This window comes from Gobio gobio (genome assembly GCF_949357685.1).
Source record: "Gobio gobio genome assembly, chromosome: 24".
In the NCBI taxonomy this organism is placed as follows: domain Eukaryota; kingdom Metazoa; phylum Chordata; class Actinopteri; order Cypriniformes; family Gobionidae; genus Gobio; species Gobio gobio.
Genome location: NC_137120.1, coordinates 41,816,775 through 41,838,586, shown reverse-complemented (window position 1 = coordinate 41,838,586; position 21,812 = coordinate 41,816,775). Strand labels below are relative to the sequence as shown.

The 21,812-nt window shown below is 43.5% G+C and overlaps 2 protein-coding genes across 2 annotated transcripts in view; both read left to right on the top strand.

Moving 5' to 3' along the window:
• Nucleotides 1-21,812, top strand: part of LOC307120889 (uncharacterized protein) — a 678,898-nt gene that overhangs the window by 590,200 nt on the left and 66,886 nt on the right. The gene's annotated exons all lie outside the window — the stretch shown is intronic.
• stab1 (stabilin 1) overlaps nucleotides 1-21,812 on the top strand; it is a 96,173-nt gene that overhangs the window by 60,973 nt on the left and 13,388 nt on the right. Inside the window, exons 48-58 of the mRNA XM_079808056.1 lie at nucleotides 5,207-5,362; nucleotides 6,434-6,565; nucleotides 11,171-11,230; nucleotides 11,309-11,485; nucleotides 12,157-12,243; nucleotides 12,521-12,667; nucleotides 12,782-12,838; nucleotides 17,659-17,845; nucleotides 17,939-18,088; nucleotides 19,429-19,533; nucleotides 20,776-20,883. Of these exons, the coding sequence (XP_079664182.1) occupies nucleotides 5,207-5,362; nucleotides 6,434-6,565; nucleotides 11,171-11,230; nucleotides 11,309-11,485; nucleotides 12,157-12,243; nucleotides 12,521-12,667; nucleotides 12,782-12,838; nucleotides 17,659-17,845; nucleotides 17,939-18,088; nucleotides 19,429-19,533; nucleotides 20,776-20,883 (1,366 nt within the window). The remainder of the gene's footprint in view (nucleotides 1-5,206; nucleotides 5,363-6,433; nucleotides 6,566-11,170; nucleotides 11,231-11,308; nucleotides 11,486-12,156; nucleotides 12,244-12,520; nucleotides 12,668-12,781; nucleotides 12,839-17,658; nucleotides 17,846-17,938; nucleotides 18,089-19,428; nucleotides 19,534-20,775; nucleotides 20,884-21,812) is intronic.

Sequence of the window (21,812 nt, the reverse complement as noted above, 5' to 3'; positions counted from 1 at the left end):
AACACGTCAGCAAACTCTGCTTTTTAACGTTTTACGTCAGTGAGCTGCGAGGGTGAGAGGTGGTCTCCCCCAGAGGCCAGAGCGAGAGATTGAGGCTTTTGGACTTCCTCTGGCCCGAGATCCTCCTCTCCACTCACTGCCGTCGCTAGCATCACTGACTCTGCCTCAGACCACTTCTTTAACAGGTTGAGGTGGTAAATTTGACGTGCCCCGTCCCTATCTGATCGTATCACCTCATAGTTGAGATCTCCAACTCGCTGTGTGACCCCTTGCCACTTCGCGAGTAATTTAGAGCTAGAATTAGGGAGTAATACAAGCACTTTATCTCCCGGTGAAAATTTACGAAGTCTAGCGCCTCTGGTGTACAACTGTCGCTGTTTGTCCTGAGCCTGTAACAAATTCTCCATCGACAGCCGCCCCAAAGTGTGGAGTTTTGTTCTGAGGACCAGGACATACTGAATTTTGTTTTTGCTCGCGGAAGGTCCGTCCTCCCAAGCCTCTCTAAGGACATCCAGCACCTTGGGGGACTTGGAGTCTTGGGGGACCTCGCGTACAGGGAACAACAGAGGCTCTAGCCATTTATCCCAATTTTTGGCGTCCTCGTGAACGAACTTACGAATCATGGCTTTTAACGTGCGATTAAAACATTCCACCAGACCGTCGGTTTGTGGGTGATAGACGCTGGTGCGAATCGATTTAATGCCCAATAATTCGTAGAGTTCGCAGATCGTCTGTGACATAAACGCCGTGCCTTGTTCGGTGAGAATCTCTTTTGGGATTCCCACCCGGGAGATTAAAGAAAACAGTGCGCTCGCAACACTTTTCGCCAAAATAGTGCGGAGCGGAACTGCTTCAGGATATCGCGTTGCGTAGTCCACCAGGACTAAAGCAAAGCGATGCCCTCGTGCCGACCGTTCTAATGGCCCAATGAGGTCCATACCAATTCGTTCGAAGGGGACCTGCATCAACGGAAGAGGGCACAATGGTGCTTTTGGGTTGGCCGGTGGATTCACCAACTGACATTCACGACAAGACGCACACCACTTGTGTACATTCTCGCCAATGCACGGCCAGAAAAATGGGGCCATGAGACGGTTTAGTGTAGCCGTTTGTCCTCAATGCCCGGCCATTGGATCAGAATGAGCCGCCTGGAAAAGCATTTCCCAGTAGCTTTTAGGCACCAACAACTGGGTTGTATCTTGTTTTGACTGGGCGTCTTGGGTCACCCGATACAACCTATCTTTTATGAGTGAAAAATACAGATAAGAGAGCGGCTGGTCAGGGTGGAGGAGGTGGCCGTCGATGGAACGGACCTGACTAAACGCGTGTTTGAGCATCTCATCCTGGGACTGTTCCAGGGGAAAGTCATCGCGGTCTGTGAGAATGGGAGTCTCCAGAGCGCTCTGTTCCCCCGGAACTTCTCCCAGAGGTCCCGAATCCACCTCCCCCAACTGAGCAACCGTCACCTTCCTTTTTACTTGTTTTCCCCAAGAGGCATCCGCACACAAGTGCCCCAATAATTTATTAAATGCTGGCCAATTGGTTCCCAGAATTATCGGATGCCGGAGGTGCGGGTTAACTGCAACCTCAACACTATGCGTTTGTCCCCAAAATTGAATATCCACGGGCAACAACGGATAGTTCACCACTTCCCCGTGCACACACCGTACCTTAGCCATGCAGCCATTAACCAATGCCTTAGGTTGAATCAGACTTTGATGGACGGAGGTCTGGTTACAACCTGAATCCACCAAAGCCTGATAGGTACCCCTCTTGATACGCACGGGTATCTGGTACAGGCCAGCTTGATCGGGGGCAGCTTGTGGCGCGTCGGGGACCCGGATCAGTGTTCCCACCTCCATCACCGGACACCGATCGATAAAATGCCCTGGGTCCCCGCAACGTCAACAAGCCGGCCCAGACTTCCCCACCGCCCTAGGCAGCATCCCGCCGCAAGACCTGGGAAGGGGGACCGGTTTGGAGAGAGCAGGGGAGGGGGAAAAAGAAGAGAGAGAGAGAAGCCGAAGGAAGGGGCTCGCTGACCCCGTGGCACGCCACCATCTGGTCCTCCGCCAACTGGATGGCCTGGTTCAGCGACGTCGGGCAGTGGCACTGGACCAAAACGAATTGCTCCAGCACCACACGATCGATGATTCCCTCGACGTCGCTTCCATCGGCCATCAGCCACTTGAGGCAGGAGTCCCGGAGCTGTTGCTCGAACGCGAAGGGCCGGCCGCTGGCGGTGTTGTTCCGGGGTCCGGCCGACCCGCTGAAGGATGGCGCGCTTCAGGTCATCGTAAACCAGGAGATTCTGGACTGGCAGTTGGTGTGCGGCTACCTGTGCCTCTCCGGATAACAGCGGCAGGAGCCACATTGACCAAGTCCGTCTGGGGCCATCCCCGGACCTCGGCGGACCTCTCAAAGAGGTCGATGAAAGCCTCTGGTACCCCTTTTCCACCAAGGCAGTGCTAGAGCTAGTTCAGAGCCAGAGCTAGTCCCAGTTCATAGTTGGTTCGACTGAGGAGCCTTCTAAGAACCGTTTGCTTTTCCACATGCTGAGAGCCACAACAGAGCCAGTCTTACGTCACTGTATACGGCTCATCTTTCTCAGCAACGCTAGCGCACAGTGTTGCCAAGTCCGTGGGCTGTTTTTTCATGTCTGCGGGTTGAAGTGACCCCAATTATGTGATATTTAGCCCCAGGAATGTGAATTTTAGTAGGCAACCATGCCAAAAAAACACATATTTTACCCCCAAATGTGATTTTTACCGGGGAAGCCCCCCAGAAATGCAATTGGGCTTGTTTTGAGTAGAAATTGGGCGGGTTATGTTGTGAAAACCTGGCAACCCTGGGCAGCGGGAAACACACACACCCACCAGGCTTGTTCAAGATGCATCGGCACTGCGCAGACCGATCCACGGATGATATAAAAAAAAACGCATGAGTGAATCAAAAGCAAATAGGAGTCATATGCTCTCGCTGGACTGGTTATCAGACGGCGATCGGTCTCTGCACAGCACCTCTGCGAACAAGCCTTCCATCAACAATGCAAACGTTGCGTTACTATTGATTCACATGGCTTTACGATCCTACATCGGCATCAAAACACAGCGAATCCAACGCATTCATGCAGTTCGCCGTAATTTGTATAGACGGAGATTACAAACGAGCAGCAGCTGTTAGCTCCATTAGCTGCTATTTCAGCAATGGCGGATCTCCAGTGTGTGTTGGTCTTGTTGACTCCGCCCCCAGCGCCTGACGTAATCGGTTCTTACTTCTAGCCCTGTTCTAGCCCAGCAATGTTTTGGTGCTACTTAAGAACCACTTCTCCTGGCTCGGAGCTGGGGCTTTGGGTGTGGAAACACAAAGAACCGATCTGAAACTAGGCTCTGGCTCCGATCTAGCTCTAGCACTGCCTTGGTGGAAAAGGGGTATGGGTCATCAGCGGACCCATTTTGGAGAGAGGCACGGCGGCGGTCGAGCCTGTGGCGGGGGTGGGGACGGCCCGAATCTCCCGGTCCATCCGGCTCCGGATCAGCTCGCGGTCTTCATGCTGGGCACGGAGGAGAGCCTCAAAGCGCTTCTGCTGCTCCTCCCTCACGGCCAGCAGATCTTGGTGGTGTTCCTGATGAAGACCGGCGAGCGATTGGACGATGTCCGCAAGTGGCGTTCTTGGCGGAGTCTGCATGGCGGCGGCGATCTTCTTCCCTCCCGGGTTTCGGCACCACTGTAATGCGGTTCGTTGTCTTTATTGGGCAGGAAGGAAGAAGACGGGGTCGGCGTGACTGGGACTTGCGACTTTATTACTCAGATTTTTCAGATACAAACATAACAGTCACACGTGGGCGCATAAACACAATAACATTCACTCAAATCTTCGTCAGGACGATCACTCGGGTTCCACTTTGCTTCCTCTGGCAGGAGGTGTGTGTGCAGTCCCAGTCCAGCTCTCTCTCTCTCTCTCTCTCTCTCTCTCTCTCTCTCTCTCTCTCTCTCTCTCTCTCTCTCTCTCTCTCTCTCTCTCTCTCTCTCTCTCTCTCTCTCGTCTCTCCACGCCAATTACTGCAATCAGAGACAGGTGTTCGTCATCTGCACTTGACCTACTTACTCACCGCTCGGCTCCCTCTCTCTCCCGCTACAGACCTCGCAAAACCACGCCCCCTCGGCCACACACACACACACACACACACACACACACACACACACACACACACACACACTCACACACACAGCTGTGGTTCATCAGGGAACGACACACACACACACTCTCACACACACACACACACACACACACACACACACACACACACACACACACACACTCACATACAGCCATGGATCATCAGGGAACGACACACACACACAAACTCACACTCACACACACACACACACAGCCGTGGGTCATCAGGGAACGACACACACACACACACACACACACACACACAGCCGTGGGTCATCAGGGAACGACACACACACACACACACACACACACTCACACACACAGCCGTGGGTCATCAGGGAACGACACACACACACACACACTCACACACACAGCCGTGGGTCATCAGGGAACGACACACACACACACACACACACACACACACACTCACACACACAGCCGTGGGTCATCAGGGAACGACACACACACACACACACTCACACACACACACAGCCGTGGGTCATCAGGGAACGACACACACACACACACACACCCGTGGGTCATCATTATTCACAGATTCTGCGAGCGGCTCACACACTTCTTCTTGTAACTGTATACACACACACTTCTGTATTGATTGGACTGAGTCTCCTCAGTTGTGATGACCCTGTTGTTGTGATGACCCTGTTGTTGTGATGTTGTTGTGGTGTTGTTGTGATGACCCTGTTGTTGTGATGTTGTTGTGGTGTTGTTGTGATGACCCTGTTGTTGTGATGTTGTTGTGGTGTTGTTGTGATGACCCTGTTGTTGTGATGTTGTTGTGGTGTTGTTGTGATGACCCTGTTGTTGTGATGTTGTTGTGGTGTTGTTGTGATGACCCTGTTGTTGTGATGTTGTTGTGATGTTGTTGTGATGTTGTTGTGATGTTGTTGTGATGTTGTTGTGATGACCCTGTTGTTGTGATGTTGTTGTGGTGTTGTTGTGATGTTGTTGTGATGTTGTTGTGATGTTGTTGTGATGACCCTGTTGTTGTGATGTGATGCTCAGACTCCGCAGGCTGAAGTGTGGATGAACAGCAGCCACAGCTCAGACCTGCTGCGCTTCCACATCGTCAGCTGTGAGGAATTACGTGAATCTGACCTCAAATCTGTCAAAGAAGTCGTCACCAGTAGCGGATATAAATTACGCTTCAGCGTTAGAGATGTGAGTACTTGAAGTTTCAAACACATTTTATATTTTCAATACAGAATTTTTATCTGAATTAAAGGGATAGTTCACCCAAAAATGAACATTAGCCCATGATTTCCTCTCCCTCAAGTCATCTGAGGTGTGTGTGACATTCTTCTTTCAGACGAATATAATCTGAGTTATATTACAAAAGTCCAGGCTAATCCAAGCATTAGAATTGGACTCATAGTTGCTCTGTTTTTAAATAAAAGTGCATCTGTGCGTCATATAACTGCTCCAGCGGCTCTGGGGTGTTAATAAAGGCCTTCTGAAGCGAATCAACGCGTTTGTGTAAGAAAAATATCCATATTTAAAACTTTATCAAGTAAACTTTCGGCCTTCCCTGTTCAGTTTCTGGAGAAAGTGTTGAAGTTCTCCTGCGGATGGAAAGACTAACGCTCAGCTCCGCTCGTCATGATGTCACACACACACACACACACACACACTAACGCTCAGCTCCGCTCGTCATGATGTCACACACACACACACACACTAACGCTCAGCTTCGCTCGTCATGACGTCACACACACATCTGGAGTTTCACTTTCAACATTCAACACTTTTACACAGAAGGCGGAGGCCGAAAGTTTACTTGATAAAGTTTTAAATATGGATATTTTTCTCACACAAACGCATTGATTCGCTTCAGAAGGCCTTTATTAACACCCCAGAGCCGCTGGAGCAGTTATATGACGGACAGATGCACTTCAAAAACAGAGCAACTATGAATCCAATTCTAAAGCTTGGATTAGCCTGGACTTTTGTAATATAACTCAGATTTTATTCGTCTGAGAGAAGAATGTCACACACACCTCGGATGACTTGAGGGAGAGGAAATCATGGGCTAATTTCAAATTCAAGAGACTGGGCCGAAAAACACAATTCTTAAGCTTTCGGTGAATGATGTCAGATTCTGTGCCCAGTTTGCAGTGTAAAGATGGCTTTTGTTATGTTATTGGTAGCAACCTGTAATATTCTGATTGATTAATCTGAATAAGGTGAAAAATGCCTCTGCAAATCAATGAAGCATCTGCTTGTGTCTCTCAGGGTGTTGTGTACATCAACGACAACACAAAGATCCTCACCAGTGACGTCGAGTGCTCCAATGGAGTCATTCATCTGATAGACAAGGTCCTGTTTCCCTACGAACTCACGGGCAAGGCAGAGATCAAGACTGATGTATGTCACTCAACCAATGGCTGCCATTTCTTAAGTGTTCACACCGAAGGCGAATAGAGCGTCAAATGAATTTTGAACATTTTGAATCCACTACATTGAATTGGACGTGTGTATAAATCGAGCGTTTGAAGAGAAATAGACGCGCGTTCAAGGCGCTCCAGGAGAAATATGTCATAAAACACCACTCTTTTCATTTTCATTATAAATATACACTCACCTAAAGGATTATTAGGAACACCTGTTCAATTTCTCATTAATGTAATTATCTAATCAACCAATCACATGGCAGTTGCTTCAGTGCATTTAGGGGTGTGGTCCTGGTCAAGACAATCTCCTGAACTCCACACTGAATGTCGGAATGGGAAAGAAAGGAGATTTAAGCTATTTTGAGCGTGGCATGGTTGTTGGTGCCAGACGGGCCGGTCTGAGTATTTCACAATCTGCTCAGTTACTGGGATTTTCACGCACAACCATTTCTAGGGTTTACAAAGAATGGTGTGAAAAGGGAAACACATCCAGTATGCGGCAGTCCTGTGGGAGAAAATGCCTTGTTGATGCTAGAGGTCAGAGGTCATGGGCCGACTGATTCAAGCTGATAGAAGAGCAACTTTGACTGAAATAACCACTCGTTACAACCGAGGTCTGCAGCAAAGCATTTGTGAAGCCACAACACGCACAACCTTGAGGCGGATGGGCTACAACAGCAGAAGACCCCACCGGGTACCACTCATCTCCACTACAAAGAGGAAAAAGAGGCGACAATTTGCACCAGCTCACCAAAATTGGACAGTTGAAGACTGGAAAAATGTTGCCTGGTCTGATGAGTCTGGATTTCTGTTGAGACATTCAGATGGTAGAGTCAGAATTTGGCGTAAACAGAATGAGAACATGGATCCATCATGCCTTGTTCCCACTGTGCAGGCTGGTGGTGGTGGTGTAATGGTGTGGGGGATGTTTTCTTGGCACACTTTAGGCCTCTTAGTGCCAATTGGGCATGGTTTAAATGCCACGGCCTACCTGAGCATTGTTTCTGCCCATGTCCATCCCTTTATGAGCACCATGTCCCCATCCTCTGATGGCTACTTCCAGCAGGATAATGCACCGTCACAAAGCTCCAATCATTTCAAACTGGTTTCTTGAACATGACAATGAGTTCACTGGACTAAAATGGCCCCCACAGTCTCCAGATCTCAACCCAATAGAGCATCTTTGGGATGTGGTGGAACGGGAGCTTCGTGCCCTGGATGTGCATCCCACAAATCTCCATCAACTGCAGATGCTCTCCTATCAATATGGCCAACATTTCTAAAGAATGCTTTCAGCACCTTGTTGAATCAATGCCACGTAGAATTAAGGCAGTTCTGAAGGCCAAAGGGGGTCAAACACAGTATTAGTGTGTGTTCCTAATAATCCTTTAGGGGAGTGTATATTAAACATTAATAGCCACACTAATGTGGTCCAGGTAACTCCTACATTATCTTCACTGCATGTGTATTTAAATATCCTAAAATATAAAGTGATGAAACTTCTCTTTGCCCTCAGTCAAAGCGATACGCCAGGGAACAAATGATGATCATGAGAGCAAAGATGGGCCGTTAGATCAACACAAGATGAATTATATCTGATGTTTAACCACCACAGAGACATCAGAGCCAGCGGCAGAAGGACTGGCCGAGGAAAGGCTGCTCTCGCCGGGGTTAATGAGCGCTGAGCACCGCTGATCCACTGGAGCTCACAACTAGATCACATGTTCAGAGAGGAGCTCTCTTTATAAATAAACCACAGATTTGAGCTTTAGGGCGTTTTCACACCTGTAAGTCCGCACCAAGGACCGAACCGAAGTTCATGTTGTGATACATTTTATACATTGGGTTAGTTTTGGTTTGGCTTCTCTTTGCCATTATGCGAGTGCACTAAAGAGCTTTACATGACACACTTGTGTCCACTCGTCTTCATCTATGTGGGCTGCATCTGGACTGTGATTGGTTTGTAAACGGATGTGCGTCTTTGACAAGAGTGAATGTACGGACTCATATTGTTGCCACTATTGAACACTGGCATTGCTGGACTATTTTTTATTCGTTATGTTTAAAAGTGGACATTTCAAGCTTTATATTCACATATTCCTCATGTTTGTGAGGCAGTATCTGCTGAGTTTGGGTTTATTTGAGACACTCCAGTTCATGTGTAAAGCATGTGATCGCTCCCGCGATAATTGTCTGCTATAGACTATTTGCTTCTTATTTATTAAATCCAGGCAATTATCTGATTAAACGTTGATTACAATTAAGATTCAATTTATACGAAACAAAATTCACATTAAAGAAAGACTTTCTAAGCAAAATCATAAAAATTTTCTTTCAAAATCATTTCTGACCTTCTGTCTTCTGACATATTGCGCATCTTTTCACTTTTCATAATCAATGTAGCCGAGATGAAATTTAAAAATAACATTATAATAATTTAAACATAAGCAGGAACTTCCTGTAAATGTTCTGAAAGTCCGAACCATACAGAAAATACTTTCACACGAACCAAACCTTTGTTCAGTTTGATCCGGACTGAGACTGCCTCTTTTTGTCGGACCAAATTTCGTCTGTTTGTTTCGGACTGTGGTCAGGGGAGGTTTCACACCTGTAATTTTGATTCGGACCAAACTGAAAAGTCCGAAAATCTGGACCAAACAAGGTAGGTGTGAAAGCGCCCTTAAACAACTACATTCTCACCTGGAAAAGTCTTAAAACTACATTTCGTCACACAATAACAGTAGCGTTTTTAAATTATGCGGGGTTTCTCATCACGTCACTTCAGCACGTGACATCAGCGAGCAGACTCCTGATTGGTTAACAGACACCAAAGTTCAGATTTTTCAACTCGGGCGTCAGACGCGAATTCGCTTCAAACACGTGAATGCACAAAAAACACCAAATAAAATCACTTGCGCATATCACGCAAGATGGTCTTAGACTTTAAAGCTTAGTTCATTTATTTCACTCTCCTCCTTTTAGAATTCAATTTGGTCAATAGTACAAGACCGCTGTACGTGTTTTTAGTTATTTGTTTGTTTTATATGTTATTGTTTTATGTTGTGTTATTTGTACTCATTTGATGTTTTATTGTTCTGCACCCGCTTTTTACGCTGCCTCTTGGCCAGGTCGTCATTGTAAACGAGAACTTGTTCTCAACTGACTTACCTGGTTAAATAAAATGGTCGATTCACGTCATTTGCGCGAACTGGACGGGCGAATGAGGCGGAATCGCGTCCACCACCAGAAGCCTTCGCTCAGCTAAGGAGCGACAGCTTGTGGTACCATCACAGAGAGGCAAAAAATCCCTTTCCAGAACATTTTCATTCAACGTTCCCAGCTGGTGGAACGATCTTCCCACCGCCATCTGAAACACAGAATCATTGACAACATTCAAAAGTCAACTAAAAATCATCTCTTCCGTGAGCAAAAAAACCCCAAAAACGTTATTTTCCTCTTTCTTCCCTTTTTCCCTCCATACTCTAGCCTGTGCTACACTGAGCAATGTACACAGACAATTTAAATTCAATTCAAATCCATATCAGTTTATTTGTGGGCCTCCCAGGAGAATCACAATCGCGCCGCGCGATCTGCCTGCTCTGCACTCGTCGAGATGGATCCTGAGGAGTTGAAGAAAAGATAGCCGCAAATGTGGAACTTCCTCTCTGAGGAAGAACGCCTATAACTGTGGTAACAATCTATCGAACAGTATTGTTCTAAAGGGGACAGAACTGAAGGTGCCTCGTAGAGATGATAAGGACACATAACCATGTTTGACAGCTTCGGCTGAAGTTATCCTTTTGTTAATGGTCGTGTAATAACTTCTGTATGCTGGCAATAAACATTTTTGTAAGTGTGTCTATAATGTGATGCTAAACTGATTTTATTGTGGGTCGGTGGCGGTTCTATTTTAAGCGGGTCGGGTCGGGTGCAGATTTTATTTAGTGCTGTTGTCGGAAAATGGGTCGGATGCGGTTTTAAGCACTGTGGGTACGGATTTACAAAATCGGACTCTGGTTTAAAGCTCAAATCTGTGGTTTATTTATAAAGAGAGCTCCTCTCTGAACATGTGATCTGGTGTGTGTGGAGTTGATCATGTGATCTGGTGTGTGTGGAGTTGAACATGTGATCTGGTGTGTGTGGAGTTGATCATGTGATCTGGTGTGTGAGGAGTTGAACATGTGATCTGGTGTGTGTGGAGTTGATCATGTGATCTGGTGTGTGTGTGTGTGTGTGTGTGTGTGTGTGTGTGTGAGCTCCAGTGGATCAGCGGTGCTCAGCGCTCATTAACCCCGGTGAGAGCAGCCTTTCCTCTGCCAGTTCTTCTGCCGCTGGCTTTGGTGTCCTGTGGTGGTTGAACATCAGATATAATTCATCTTGTGTTGATCTAACGTCCCATTTTTGCGTCTATTTCGCTTCAAACTTTGAGAATTCAAAATTCTCTCCAATTCACTGTAGTGGATTCAAAATGTTCAAGCGTCCAACTAGACGTGAATTTGACGCTCTATTCGCGTTTGGTGTGAACGTAGCATTAGAAAAAAAAATAATTCCACAAAGTAAAACTCTAATTGTGTTGCAGTTGAACGTTACAGCAGCCGCTGAACAATATGGCTTCAAGATCTTCAGCAAGCTCCTGCAGGTGACATTCAGATTCCCAGATGCATTATTCTTACAAACGTCTTCCTGTATCCTCATGCCCGTGTCTTCATCTCAACAGGATGCGGAGCTGATGCATGTGGTGCAACATCAAGCCTTTTACCCGTTCACCATGTTCTGGCCGACGGATGACGTGTTTAACAGACTCCCTGAGGATAGAAAGACATGGCTGTACAGCGAAGACCATCGTGATAAGCTCCAGGCCTACCTCAAAGCTCACATAGTTCGCGACCAGAGGGTATGTGAGACTTGAACCAAAAAGATTTAAAACATTTGAAGGATGAGTTCAGTTCAAAATGAACATCTCCTGACATTCTCCTCGCCCCATCTCATCCCAGATGTTCATGTGTTTCTTCCTTCAGTTTTTTGAGGATCACTCCAGGATTTTTATGCTCATAATGGACTTCAATGGGAACCAACGGCTGAAGGTCCAAATCACTGCAGTTTCAGAGGAAGGGCTTCAGAGGCTCTGACCAATCCCAGACGAGGAATAGAGTCTGATCTAGACAAACCAACGCCACATTTACAACACACACACACATTTATACACTTTAACCTCTAATGCTCATCTGGAGCTGCTCTGAGACACACCACGGGTTGAGCAATCACGCCAGAAAGGTCACGTGACGTTGAAACTGCTGTGATTTGGACCTTCAACCGTTGGTTCCCATTGAAGTCCATTATGTGCAGAAGAATCCTGGAGTGATCCTCAAAAAACTGAAGGAAGAAACACATGAACATCTGGGATGAGATGGGGCGAGGAATCATCAGGAGATGTTCATTTTGAAGTGAACTCATCCTTTAAGGAAATAAAATAAGTTATATATTAAAGTACCACGGTGTTGATAGCATCGCTGTACAATAGTACTTTCTTTTAAGGGTCACAGAACTGTTTTGGTTGGTTTCCAGGTCATTGCTGTTTCTCTTCCTGCTGAGAAAAACATGAAATCATTGTTTGGATCAGATCTCACCTTCAGATGCAACAGAGATTTGACTGTAAGGATTTTGAATGTTTATCAAATATTTATAAGCATTTTCTGGAATGAGCATTTGTGGAACGAAATATTTATTATTATAAATATTAATACTTATGTGTCTTTGTGGAAAGCCTAATTCATTTATCTTTTGTCGAATGTTTAAAACTTGACGCCAACTTCCTGATTCAAAAGAGCCTGAAATGTGAGATTGGAAACTACATCATGCTCCACTGTGAATGTTTTATTCATTGGCATTTTATTGTAAATGTGGTCACGTCTCATTGGCTGATTTTCAGGGCGACATCTTAATCAATGGAAACAACGGCAGAATCGCGGTGCGAAACATGCTCTTCGATTCAGGAATCGCTCACGGGATTGATCAGCTCCTGGAGCCGCCGAGCATTGGCGCTCGCTGCGATGACTTCTCAAACATAGAGATAAAGGTACAAACGTTGTTGTTGATTTGAGACTGAGATAATGTTCATTATATCACCAAAAATGGCACAAAATGAAAAGTAAAGCCCTAATGAAAGAAGCTAATTTTGTTTGTTTTTAAGGGCGTCTGCGGTTCTTGCGCCCTGTTACCCCGTTGTCCCATCGGATCAGAAGACACAGTGAGTGTATCTGTGTGTTGTTGATTTGTGGTTCTGTTGTGTTAAAGTGCTTTCTGGTAACCGATGTTGATATTTCATATAGGGATGCCCCGAATCCAGATTTTTGGGGTTCGGCCGAATACCGAATCCACTGGTTAAGATTCTGCCGAATCCGAAACCGAATAACGAATCCACTGGTTAAGATTCTGCCGAATCCGAAACCGAATACCGAATCCACTGGTTAAGATTCTGCCGAATCTGAAACCAAATAACGAATCCACTGGTTAAGATTCTGCCGAATCCGAAACCGAATCCACTGGTTAAGATTCTGACGAATCCGAAACCGAATCCACTGGTTAAGATTCTGACGAATCCGAAACCGAATCCACTGGTTAAGATTCTGCCGAATCCGAAACCGAATCCACTGGTTAAGATTCTGCCGAATCCGAAACCGAATCCACTGGTTAAGATTCTGACGAATCCGAAACCGAATACCGAATCCACTGGTTAAGATTCTGCCGAATCCGAAACCGAATACCGAATCCACTGGTTAAGATTCTGCCGAATCCGAAACCGAATCCACTGGTTAAGATTCTGCCGAATCCGAAACCGAATCCACTGGTTAAGATTCTGACGAATCCGAAACCGAATACCGAATCCACTGGTTAAGATTCTGCCGAATCCACTGGTTAAGATTCTGACGAATCCGAAACCGAATCCACTGGTTAAGATTCTGACGAATCCGAAACCGAATCCACTGGTTAAGATTCTGCCGAATCCGAAACCGAATCCACTGGTTAAGATTCTGCCGAATCCGAAACCGAATCCACTGGTTAAGATTCTGACGAATCCGAAACCGAATACCGAATCCACTGGTTAAGATTCTGCCGAATCCGAAACCGAATACCGAATCCACTGGTTAAGATTCTGCCGAATCCGAAACCGAATCCACTGGTTAAGATTCTGCCGAATCCGAAACCGAATACCGAATCCACTGGTTAAGATTCTGCCGAATCCGAAACCGAATACCGAATCCACTGGTTAAGATTCTGCCGAATCCGAAACCGAATCCACTGGTTAAGATTCTGCCGAATCCGAAACCGAATCCACTGGTTAAGATTCTGACGAATCCGAAACCGAATACCGAATCCACTGGTTAAGATTCTGCCGAATCCGAAACCGAATCCACTGGTTAAGATTCTGCCGAATCCGAAACCGAATACCGAATCCACTGGTTAAGATTCTGCCGAATCTGAAACCAAATAACGAATCCACTGGTTAAGATTCTGCCGAATCCGAAACCGAATCCACTGGTTAAGATTCTGACGAATCCGAAACCGAATCCACTGGTTAAGATTCTGACGAATCCGAAACCGAATCCACTGGTTAAGATTCTGCCGAATCCGAAACCGAATCCACTGCTTAAGATTCTGCCGAATCCGAAACCGAATCCACTGGTTAAGATTCTGCCGAATCCGAAACCGAATCCACTGGTTAAGATTCTGACGAATCCGAAACCGAATACCGAATCCACTGGTTAAGATTCTGCCGAATCCGAAACCGAATACCGAATCCACTGGTTAAGATTCTGCCGAATCCGAAACCGAATCCACTGGTTAAGATTCTGCCGAATCCGAAACCGAATACTGAATCCACTGGTTAAGATTCTGCCGAATCCGAATCCGAAACCGAATCCACTGGTTAAGATTCTGCCGAATCCGAAACCGAATCCACTGGTTAAGATTCTGCCGAATCCGAAACCGAATCCACTGGTTAAGATTCTGCCGAATCCGAAACCGAATCCACTGGTTAAGATTCTGACGAATCCGAAACCGAATACCGAATCCACTGGTTAAGATTCTGCCGAATCCGAAACCGAATACCGAATCCACTGGTTAAGATTCTGCCGAATCCGAAACCGAATCCACTGGTTAAGATTCTGCCGAATCCGAAACCGAATACTGAATCCACTGGTTAAGATTCTGCCAAATCCGAAACCGAATACCGAATCCTACTCCCATCCTCAGTCCATTATCACAGTAAACACATTAATGAAGTAAACAACGCCCACAGCAGTGTCTTTTTCATTTTATTTTATTTTAACTGTAAAAAAAAAAGCCAACATTATGCCAGGATCCCAGATAACAATGTTTTACAATTTATATAAATTAATACAAAGTCAACGAATTGCTTAAATGAATGACTACTGGTGGAAAACATCTTTAGTCGGGGGGAGCCCTATTTACATTTACTTAGTTGACATTATTAAATTACTAGTTTATCCAGCTCTTCTACATTAACCCTCTGGTGCTCTTCGGCCATTTCTGACCGTTTTGAAATTTTAAAAATCACTGCTTCATATGAAACCCAGAGAGCAACATTGTGTCGGCCCAGATCTGGCCCACATCTGGCACGTGTGGCATACTGATCTGGCCCACATCTGGCACTTGTGGCATACTGATCTGGCCCACATCTGGCACTTGTGGCATACTGATCTGGCCCACATCTGGCACTTGTGGCATACTGATCTGGCCCACATCTGGCACTTGTGGCATACTGATCTGGCCCACATCTGGCACGTGTGGCATACTGATCTGGCCCACATCTGGCACTTGTGGCATACTGATCTGGCCCACATCTGGCACGTGTGGCATACTGATCTGGCCCACATCTGGCACTTGTGGCATACTGATCTGGCCCACATCTGGCACTTGTGGCATACTGATCTGGCCCACATCTGGCACTTGTGGCATACTGATCTGGCCCACATGCTGCGTTGAATGATGGCCCTTGAGTGGACCACTCCTGTTTGCCAGATCTGGGCCACAAGCAGGCCAGAGCAATGCCACATGTCAGCCAAAGAGCAAAAAAATAAACCAGAACTGGACCTTATCTGAGCCACAAAATCTTTGTAGATTAAATGTGGAGTCATCTCAGCCTTAATAAACCTGTCAACAAGCAGAATCACTGAAGAGAGAAGAGAACAGAAAAAGAGACGAGCAGAAAGACAAGAACTACAACTGACTTCAGCCACAGCCTTAGATGAAATCAACTGAAGATAAAAGAAGACATTAAATCTCTGAAGATCTAAGCAGAGGAGGATTAAACAACTCCACAAACAGCATTACCAGCTTCACACATTACTAACCAGACTGACTTTCTTTCTGTTATACGTCTACAGAAGCTCTTATTGAGAATTAACAGAAGTTTAACTCTAATGTGTTACATCTGAAGTCACCATGACAGTGATCAGTGTTTCCAGTAGTTGGGCTCTTTACTCTTATTAAGTGTCTTCCTCTTTTGGCTTCTGCGAATGTGTGTTGGTAAAACACATTTGAAGTAGCAAAGAAAGCTAAAGAGAAGTGACATCAGGTGAATATGATTATGTTGCTATCTGGGAACTTGGTGACTTTTCTAGCATTAGGGATGTTAACACACAAAAAAATTGGGGTCATGGTTTGAGCATGCTAATTGGTCGTAAAAAAAAAAAAGTAGCGTTCATTGTCTTCGGTCATAAATGACCACCATAGGAAATGAATGGGAAATCTGCAAAAACACAAACATTTTCAGAATATTTGTGTGTACAATCTACAAATCGGCCACAATGCTGGAAAAAAGTACACAGCAGTGAAGAGGTGACACTCTAAAACATCAAGAGTGTGATATTGACACATCCACTCACACACACACACGCACACTTATACACACACACACACACACCTATGAAAAACTGAACCTATGAACCACATTTAGAATTTTTAAAAATCACAGCTTCATCAGAATGATATGAAACTTGGTGACTTTTCTAGCATTAGATATGTAAACACACAAAAAAGGCATGATTCGAGCATGATAAGGGGTCGTAAAAAATACTCCCACTTATGCTCTTCGGTCAAAAATGACCACCATAGGAAATGAATGGGAAATCGGCAAAACACAAATTCACAGAAAAAATCTATATTTATAACAACAAAAAAATAACAAAAATGTATAATAAAAAGTCTTCGAGATTTTTTAAATATAGATTCAAATCCATAAAAAAACAAATCATTAAATGTGTTAAAAAGAGAAGTAGTGAATTCTCAAGCCTCTCCATAGAGACCTCTAGTGGTTACACACATAGTTGCATGATTTCTTAAATAATTCCAAAAGAGGCGCTAATCTGCCTTCAAAACAAAAATATGTTGAAGGCCTAGTCTCTATTTTAATCTGAAATACTGCAATAATTAAAAAAAAAAAAAAAAATAGATTTTTTTGTATAATTTTCAATGGCAAAAATAGAACATAATTATTGCATTAATATAAAAAAATACCATCAAATCATCTCAAAATATAAAATTAAAAAGAAAATAAATAAATTGCATTGGTTTTACTGGGGTGGAAGAAGTTTAATTTCTAGGTGTCCGGTCACTTATGTCCGGGAAGATGACCAATGCAACCCCTAAACCAAGAGCACCAGAGGGTTACATTTGTTGAAGTTAAGTTGATATGGTAAATAAAATAAATATTAAATTAAGATGCAAAATTTCTATATCTATATATCTATAATCTACATTCCGTTACATGTGTTTTGACTACTTTTTGTATGTTGTGTAATTATATCTCTGGTTATGAAGATATTAACAAAAACATATTTTAGAAGGGCCTCATTGATTAATTTGGGCCCCCACTTAACTCTGGCTTTAGCAAAACTTTAGCAGTCAGCACTTTATTGACTTACTTTTTAATATTTTGGGGTTTTGTTTCATTAGCAAAACTTAAGCAGTCAGCACTTTTTATTGTCTGTGGTAATCGGTTGCGAAATGTAACATGCATTGATCCAGACCGATGTCTTCTTACAGAACAGAACTAGCATATGCAGACGGCCTTATTCGCCTTATCCGCAAAGACGGCACAGTTATTATGGGATGTACTCGTACGGTTACGGATACAACTCCTACAGAGATTGGCTTGGCTGTAATCGGGTATGCACGAAGATGACGTGGGATGCCAAGTGCTGTAAAAACCACTTCGGAAGAGACTGTCAAGGTGAGAGTTTAACAAAGAACAAGAGGTAAATTACATGTTGCATGAAATGATGCAGCCAGTGTGTGTTAAACTGTGTGTGGGTTTGTGGTTTAGTGTGTCCTGGTGGTCTCGAGGCACCATGTGGAGAACATGGAGACTGCGATGATGGGCGCGCCGGCACAGGGGCGTGTAAATGTCACACGGGTTTTGATGGCACAGGCTGTGAGCTGTGTGAAAAGAATCACTTCGGGCCGAACTGCACAGGTAACCCATTCAGCCCGTGAACTATTCCTAAACAGTCCAATTCCTCATGCACAGGCATTGGTGAACACTAAGTAAATGAGAAAACCAGTAAGAATAATTATGCAGAGTAAAACATAATATGCAGGAACCAGGTCCAAATTTAACAGAATTGCCAGTAGAAATAGGCTTTTGGAAGGAGCTAAAATTGAGCTACTGGCCAGTTGGCTGATGCTATTTTGATTGCAAATAAATTATTGTCAGTTTTCACTTTTTTTTTATTTTTAGCATTAAAGGGTTAGTTCACCCAAAAATGAAAATTCTGTCATTAATGACTGAGCCTCATGTGGTTGGACACCCGTCAGACCTCCGTTCATCTTCGGAACAGAAATGAAGATATTTTAGTGTAAATCTGATGCTCTGAAAGGCCTCCATTGGCTCAACTTTACACTCTCAAGACCCTTAAAAGACACTAAAGACTAAAGTTACAAAGTCCATCTCACTACAGTGGTTCTAAAATAACTTTATGAATCGGCGACAATAGTTTTTGTGCGCAAAAAAAACCCTAAATAACGACTTACATAGTGATGACGATTTCAAAACAAGGCATCATGAAGCTTCGAAGCGTTATGAATCAGTGAGTCGATTCAGCGGTTCAGAGCGTTATGAATCACTGAGCCGAATGATGATTCGGATCGCGTGTCAAACCGCCAAACCGCCAAACTGCTGAAATTTGGCTATTCAAACCGCTGATTCGACTCACTGATTCATAACGCTCTGAACTGCTGAATCGACTCGCTGATTCATAACGCTCTGAACTGCTGAATCGACTCGCTGATTCATAACGCTTCGAAGCTTCATGATGCCTTGTTTTGAAATCGTCATCACTATGTAAGTCGTTATTTAGGGTTTTTTTGCGCACAGAAACTATTCTCGTCTTCATAAAGTTATTGTAGAGCCGCTGTAGTGAGATGGACTTTGTAACTTTAGTCTTTAGTGTCTTTTAAGGGTCTTGAGAGTGTAAAGTTGAGCCAATGGAGGCCTTTCAGAGCCATCAGATTTACACTAAAATATCTTCATTTCTGTTCCGAAAATGTACAGAGGTCTGACGGGTGTCGAACGACATGAGGGTAAGTAATTAATGACAGAATTTTCATTTTTGGGTGAACTAACCCTTTAATCTAACAAAATATAGTGAGGTTTATGCTTTAAAGAAGATATTGACAGAATTTGCCACAAGGGTAAGAAAAACCAATCCATGAAGTACTGGATACTGATCTCTTTTTATATTGAAATATATTTTTATGGTAGTAGTACTTTGTGTTAACAGCTGTAATTCACAATTTATCAATCTTTTCTCACAGCATGTAACTGCACCAGAAATGGCAAGTGTGGCGATGGTCTGGACGGTGATGGCAGCTGTTTCTGTCAAGAGGGGTGGACTGGGAAATACTGTGAATCAAAAATCGGTAAGAATAGGCTTCACATGGAAAACTGTATTGGGTTATTAAGATATGTTTTGGGTTAAATGCAAGACAAAATCTGTGTAGATTACCACTGAAAATATTTTTGACTTGTTCAACAATGAAAATAAATAAATTGTTGACAATTATCAACATGTTGCTTCCTTCATAGCGAAGGAAAAAAATATGAGATGGGACGAAAAATTATGTCAGTGTTTCGCGTTTTCTTGCAAATGTCGTGCATTCGAGAAACTTTACGTTCGTTTAGAAAATGTTTGAGTTTCCCTGAGAAACGTAATGTTCGCTTGCAAAATATTTGAGTTCTCCCAATAAACTTTACGTTCGCTTGCAAAATGTTCGAGTTCCCTCAAGAAACTTTACATTTGCTTGCAAAATATTTGAGTTTTCCTGAGAAACTTTATGTTCGCTTATAAAATGTTTGAGTTTCCCTGAGAAACTTTACGTTCGCTTGCAAAATGTTTGAGTTTTCCTGAGAAACTACGTTCGCTTGCAAAATGTTTGAGTTCTCCCAAGAAACTTTACATTTGCTAGCAAAATATTTGAGTTTCTCTGAGAAACTTTACGTTGGCTTACAAAATATTAGTTTCCCTGAGAAACTTAACATTTGCTTGCAAAATATTTGAGTTCCCTCAAGAAACTTTACATTTACTTGCAAAATATTTGAGTTCCCCCGAGAAACTTTACGTTTGCTTGCAAAATATTTGAGTTCCCTCAAGAAACTTTACATTTGCTCGCAAAATGTTTGAGTTTACCTGAGAAACGTTACGTTCGCTTAGAAAATGTTTGAGTTTAGCTGAGAAACTTTACGTTCGGTTGCAAAATATTTGAGTTCCCCAAGAAACTTTACATTTGCTTGCAAAATATTTGAGTTCTCATAAGAAACTTTTACGTTCGCTTGCAAAATATTTGAGTTCTTCCAAGAAACTTTACATTTGCTTGCAAAATATTTGAGTTCTCATCAGAAACTTCACGTTTGCTCACAAAATATTTGAGTTCTCCCAAGAAACTTCACGTTTGCTCACAAAATATTTGAGTTCCCTTAAGAAACTTTACGTCCGCTTGCAAAATGTTTGAGTTCTCATAAGAAACTTTACATTTGCTTGCAAAATATTTGCATTCCACCGAGAAACTTTGCATTCACTCAAATTGGTTTTCTATCAAGTGCATTTTGTTGTTTATTTAAAGCATTTCTTTTACCAACACTCTCTTTCGCCTGTTATTTAACAGAAGTCAAGCCGGTCTGCTCTCCCACATGTGATATCAATGCAGTATGCCTCCCTAAAAATCAGTGCGAATGTGTGCCGCCCTACGGAGGAAATGGCATCAACTGCACAGGTGGGTTATGAATTGTGTAAGAAGAATGAGTTGTATTAAGAACAAGAATGATAACTATAAAAACGCACAATATCAGTTGTCTGTCACTTTAAATTCTCAAGCTCTTTAAAATATTATGGATTCTAATTGGCTGTCGATGCTTTTATCGTTCATTAGCTCATTCTAAAAACTTGATTCCAACCACTTTGTTTCTCTGTGATCGTTATAGTTGTGGTGTGGACTGTGCTATTCTTTTATATTTAGGACTTTATCGTTTATTTTTATAGATATTGTCCTTGAACTGGCCTTTAGACTAATTGATTGATGTCTCAAACTTAGACTCACTTAACCCTTAATCGTCCCTTGGGGTCCATCTGACCCCACTGGACTTTTCCTCCATTTTTAAAAAGTGTTCCCTTCATCTCAGGGCCATGAGACTTTGTGACTTTTCCTAAATAATCTATCTAAACATGCACAAAAAATCTGGGCTTGATTTGGTTGTTCTAAAGGTGTGTAAATTTTTTTTTACCGTTTAAGTCCCTCGGGGTCAGATTGATCCCACATTGAAAATGAATGGGAAAGTGTAAAAAAAAAACATTTTTTCCATTTTTTTGTCAACATTTTGTTTACTAAATCCAGTATAAATCTGAAAATTTCTACATTTATATCAAGGTCTGGTCCTAGAGCATAAACACAAAGTAGAACGAACTTTTTATCTCATACACACACACGTACACACACACACACACACACACACACACACACACACACACACACACACACACACACACACACACACACACACACACACACACACACAAACACACACATGTGTGTGACTGCAACAGAGAGCATTTTTATAGAAACTGGCAAATAAAATCAACAAAAAATGGCATAAATCTGAAAAAATTCCATACAATTCCATACAAGGACAAATACTAGAGCACAAA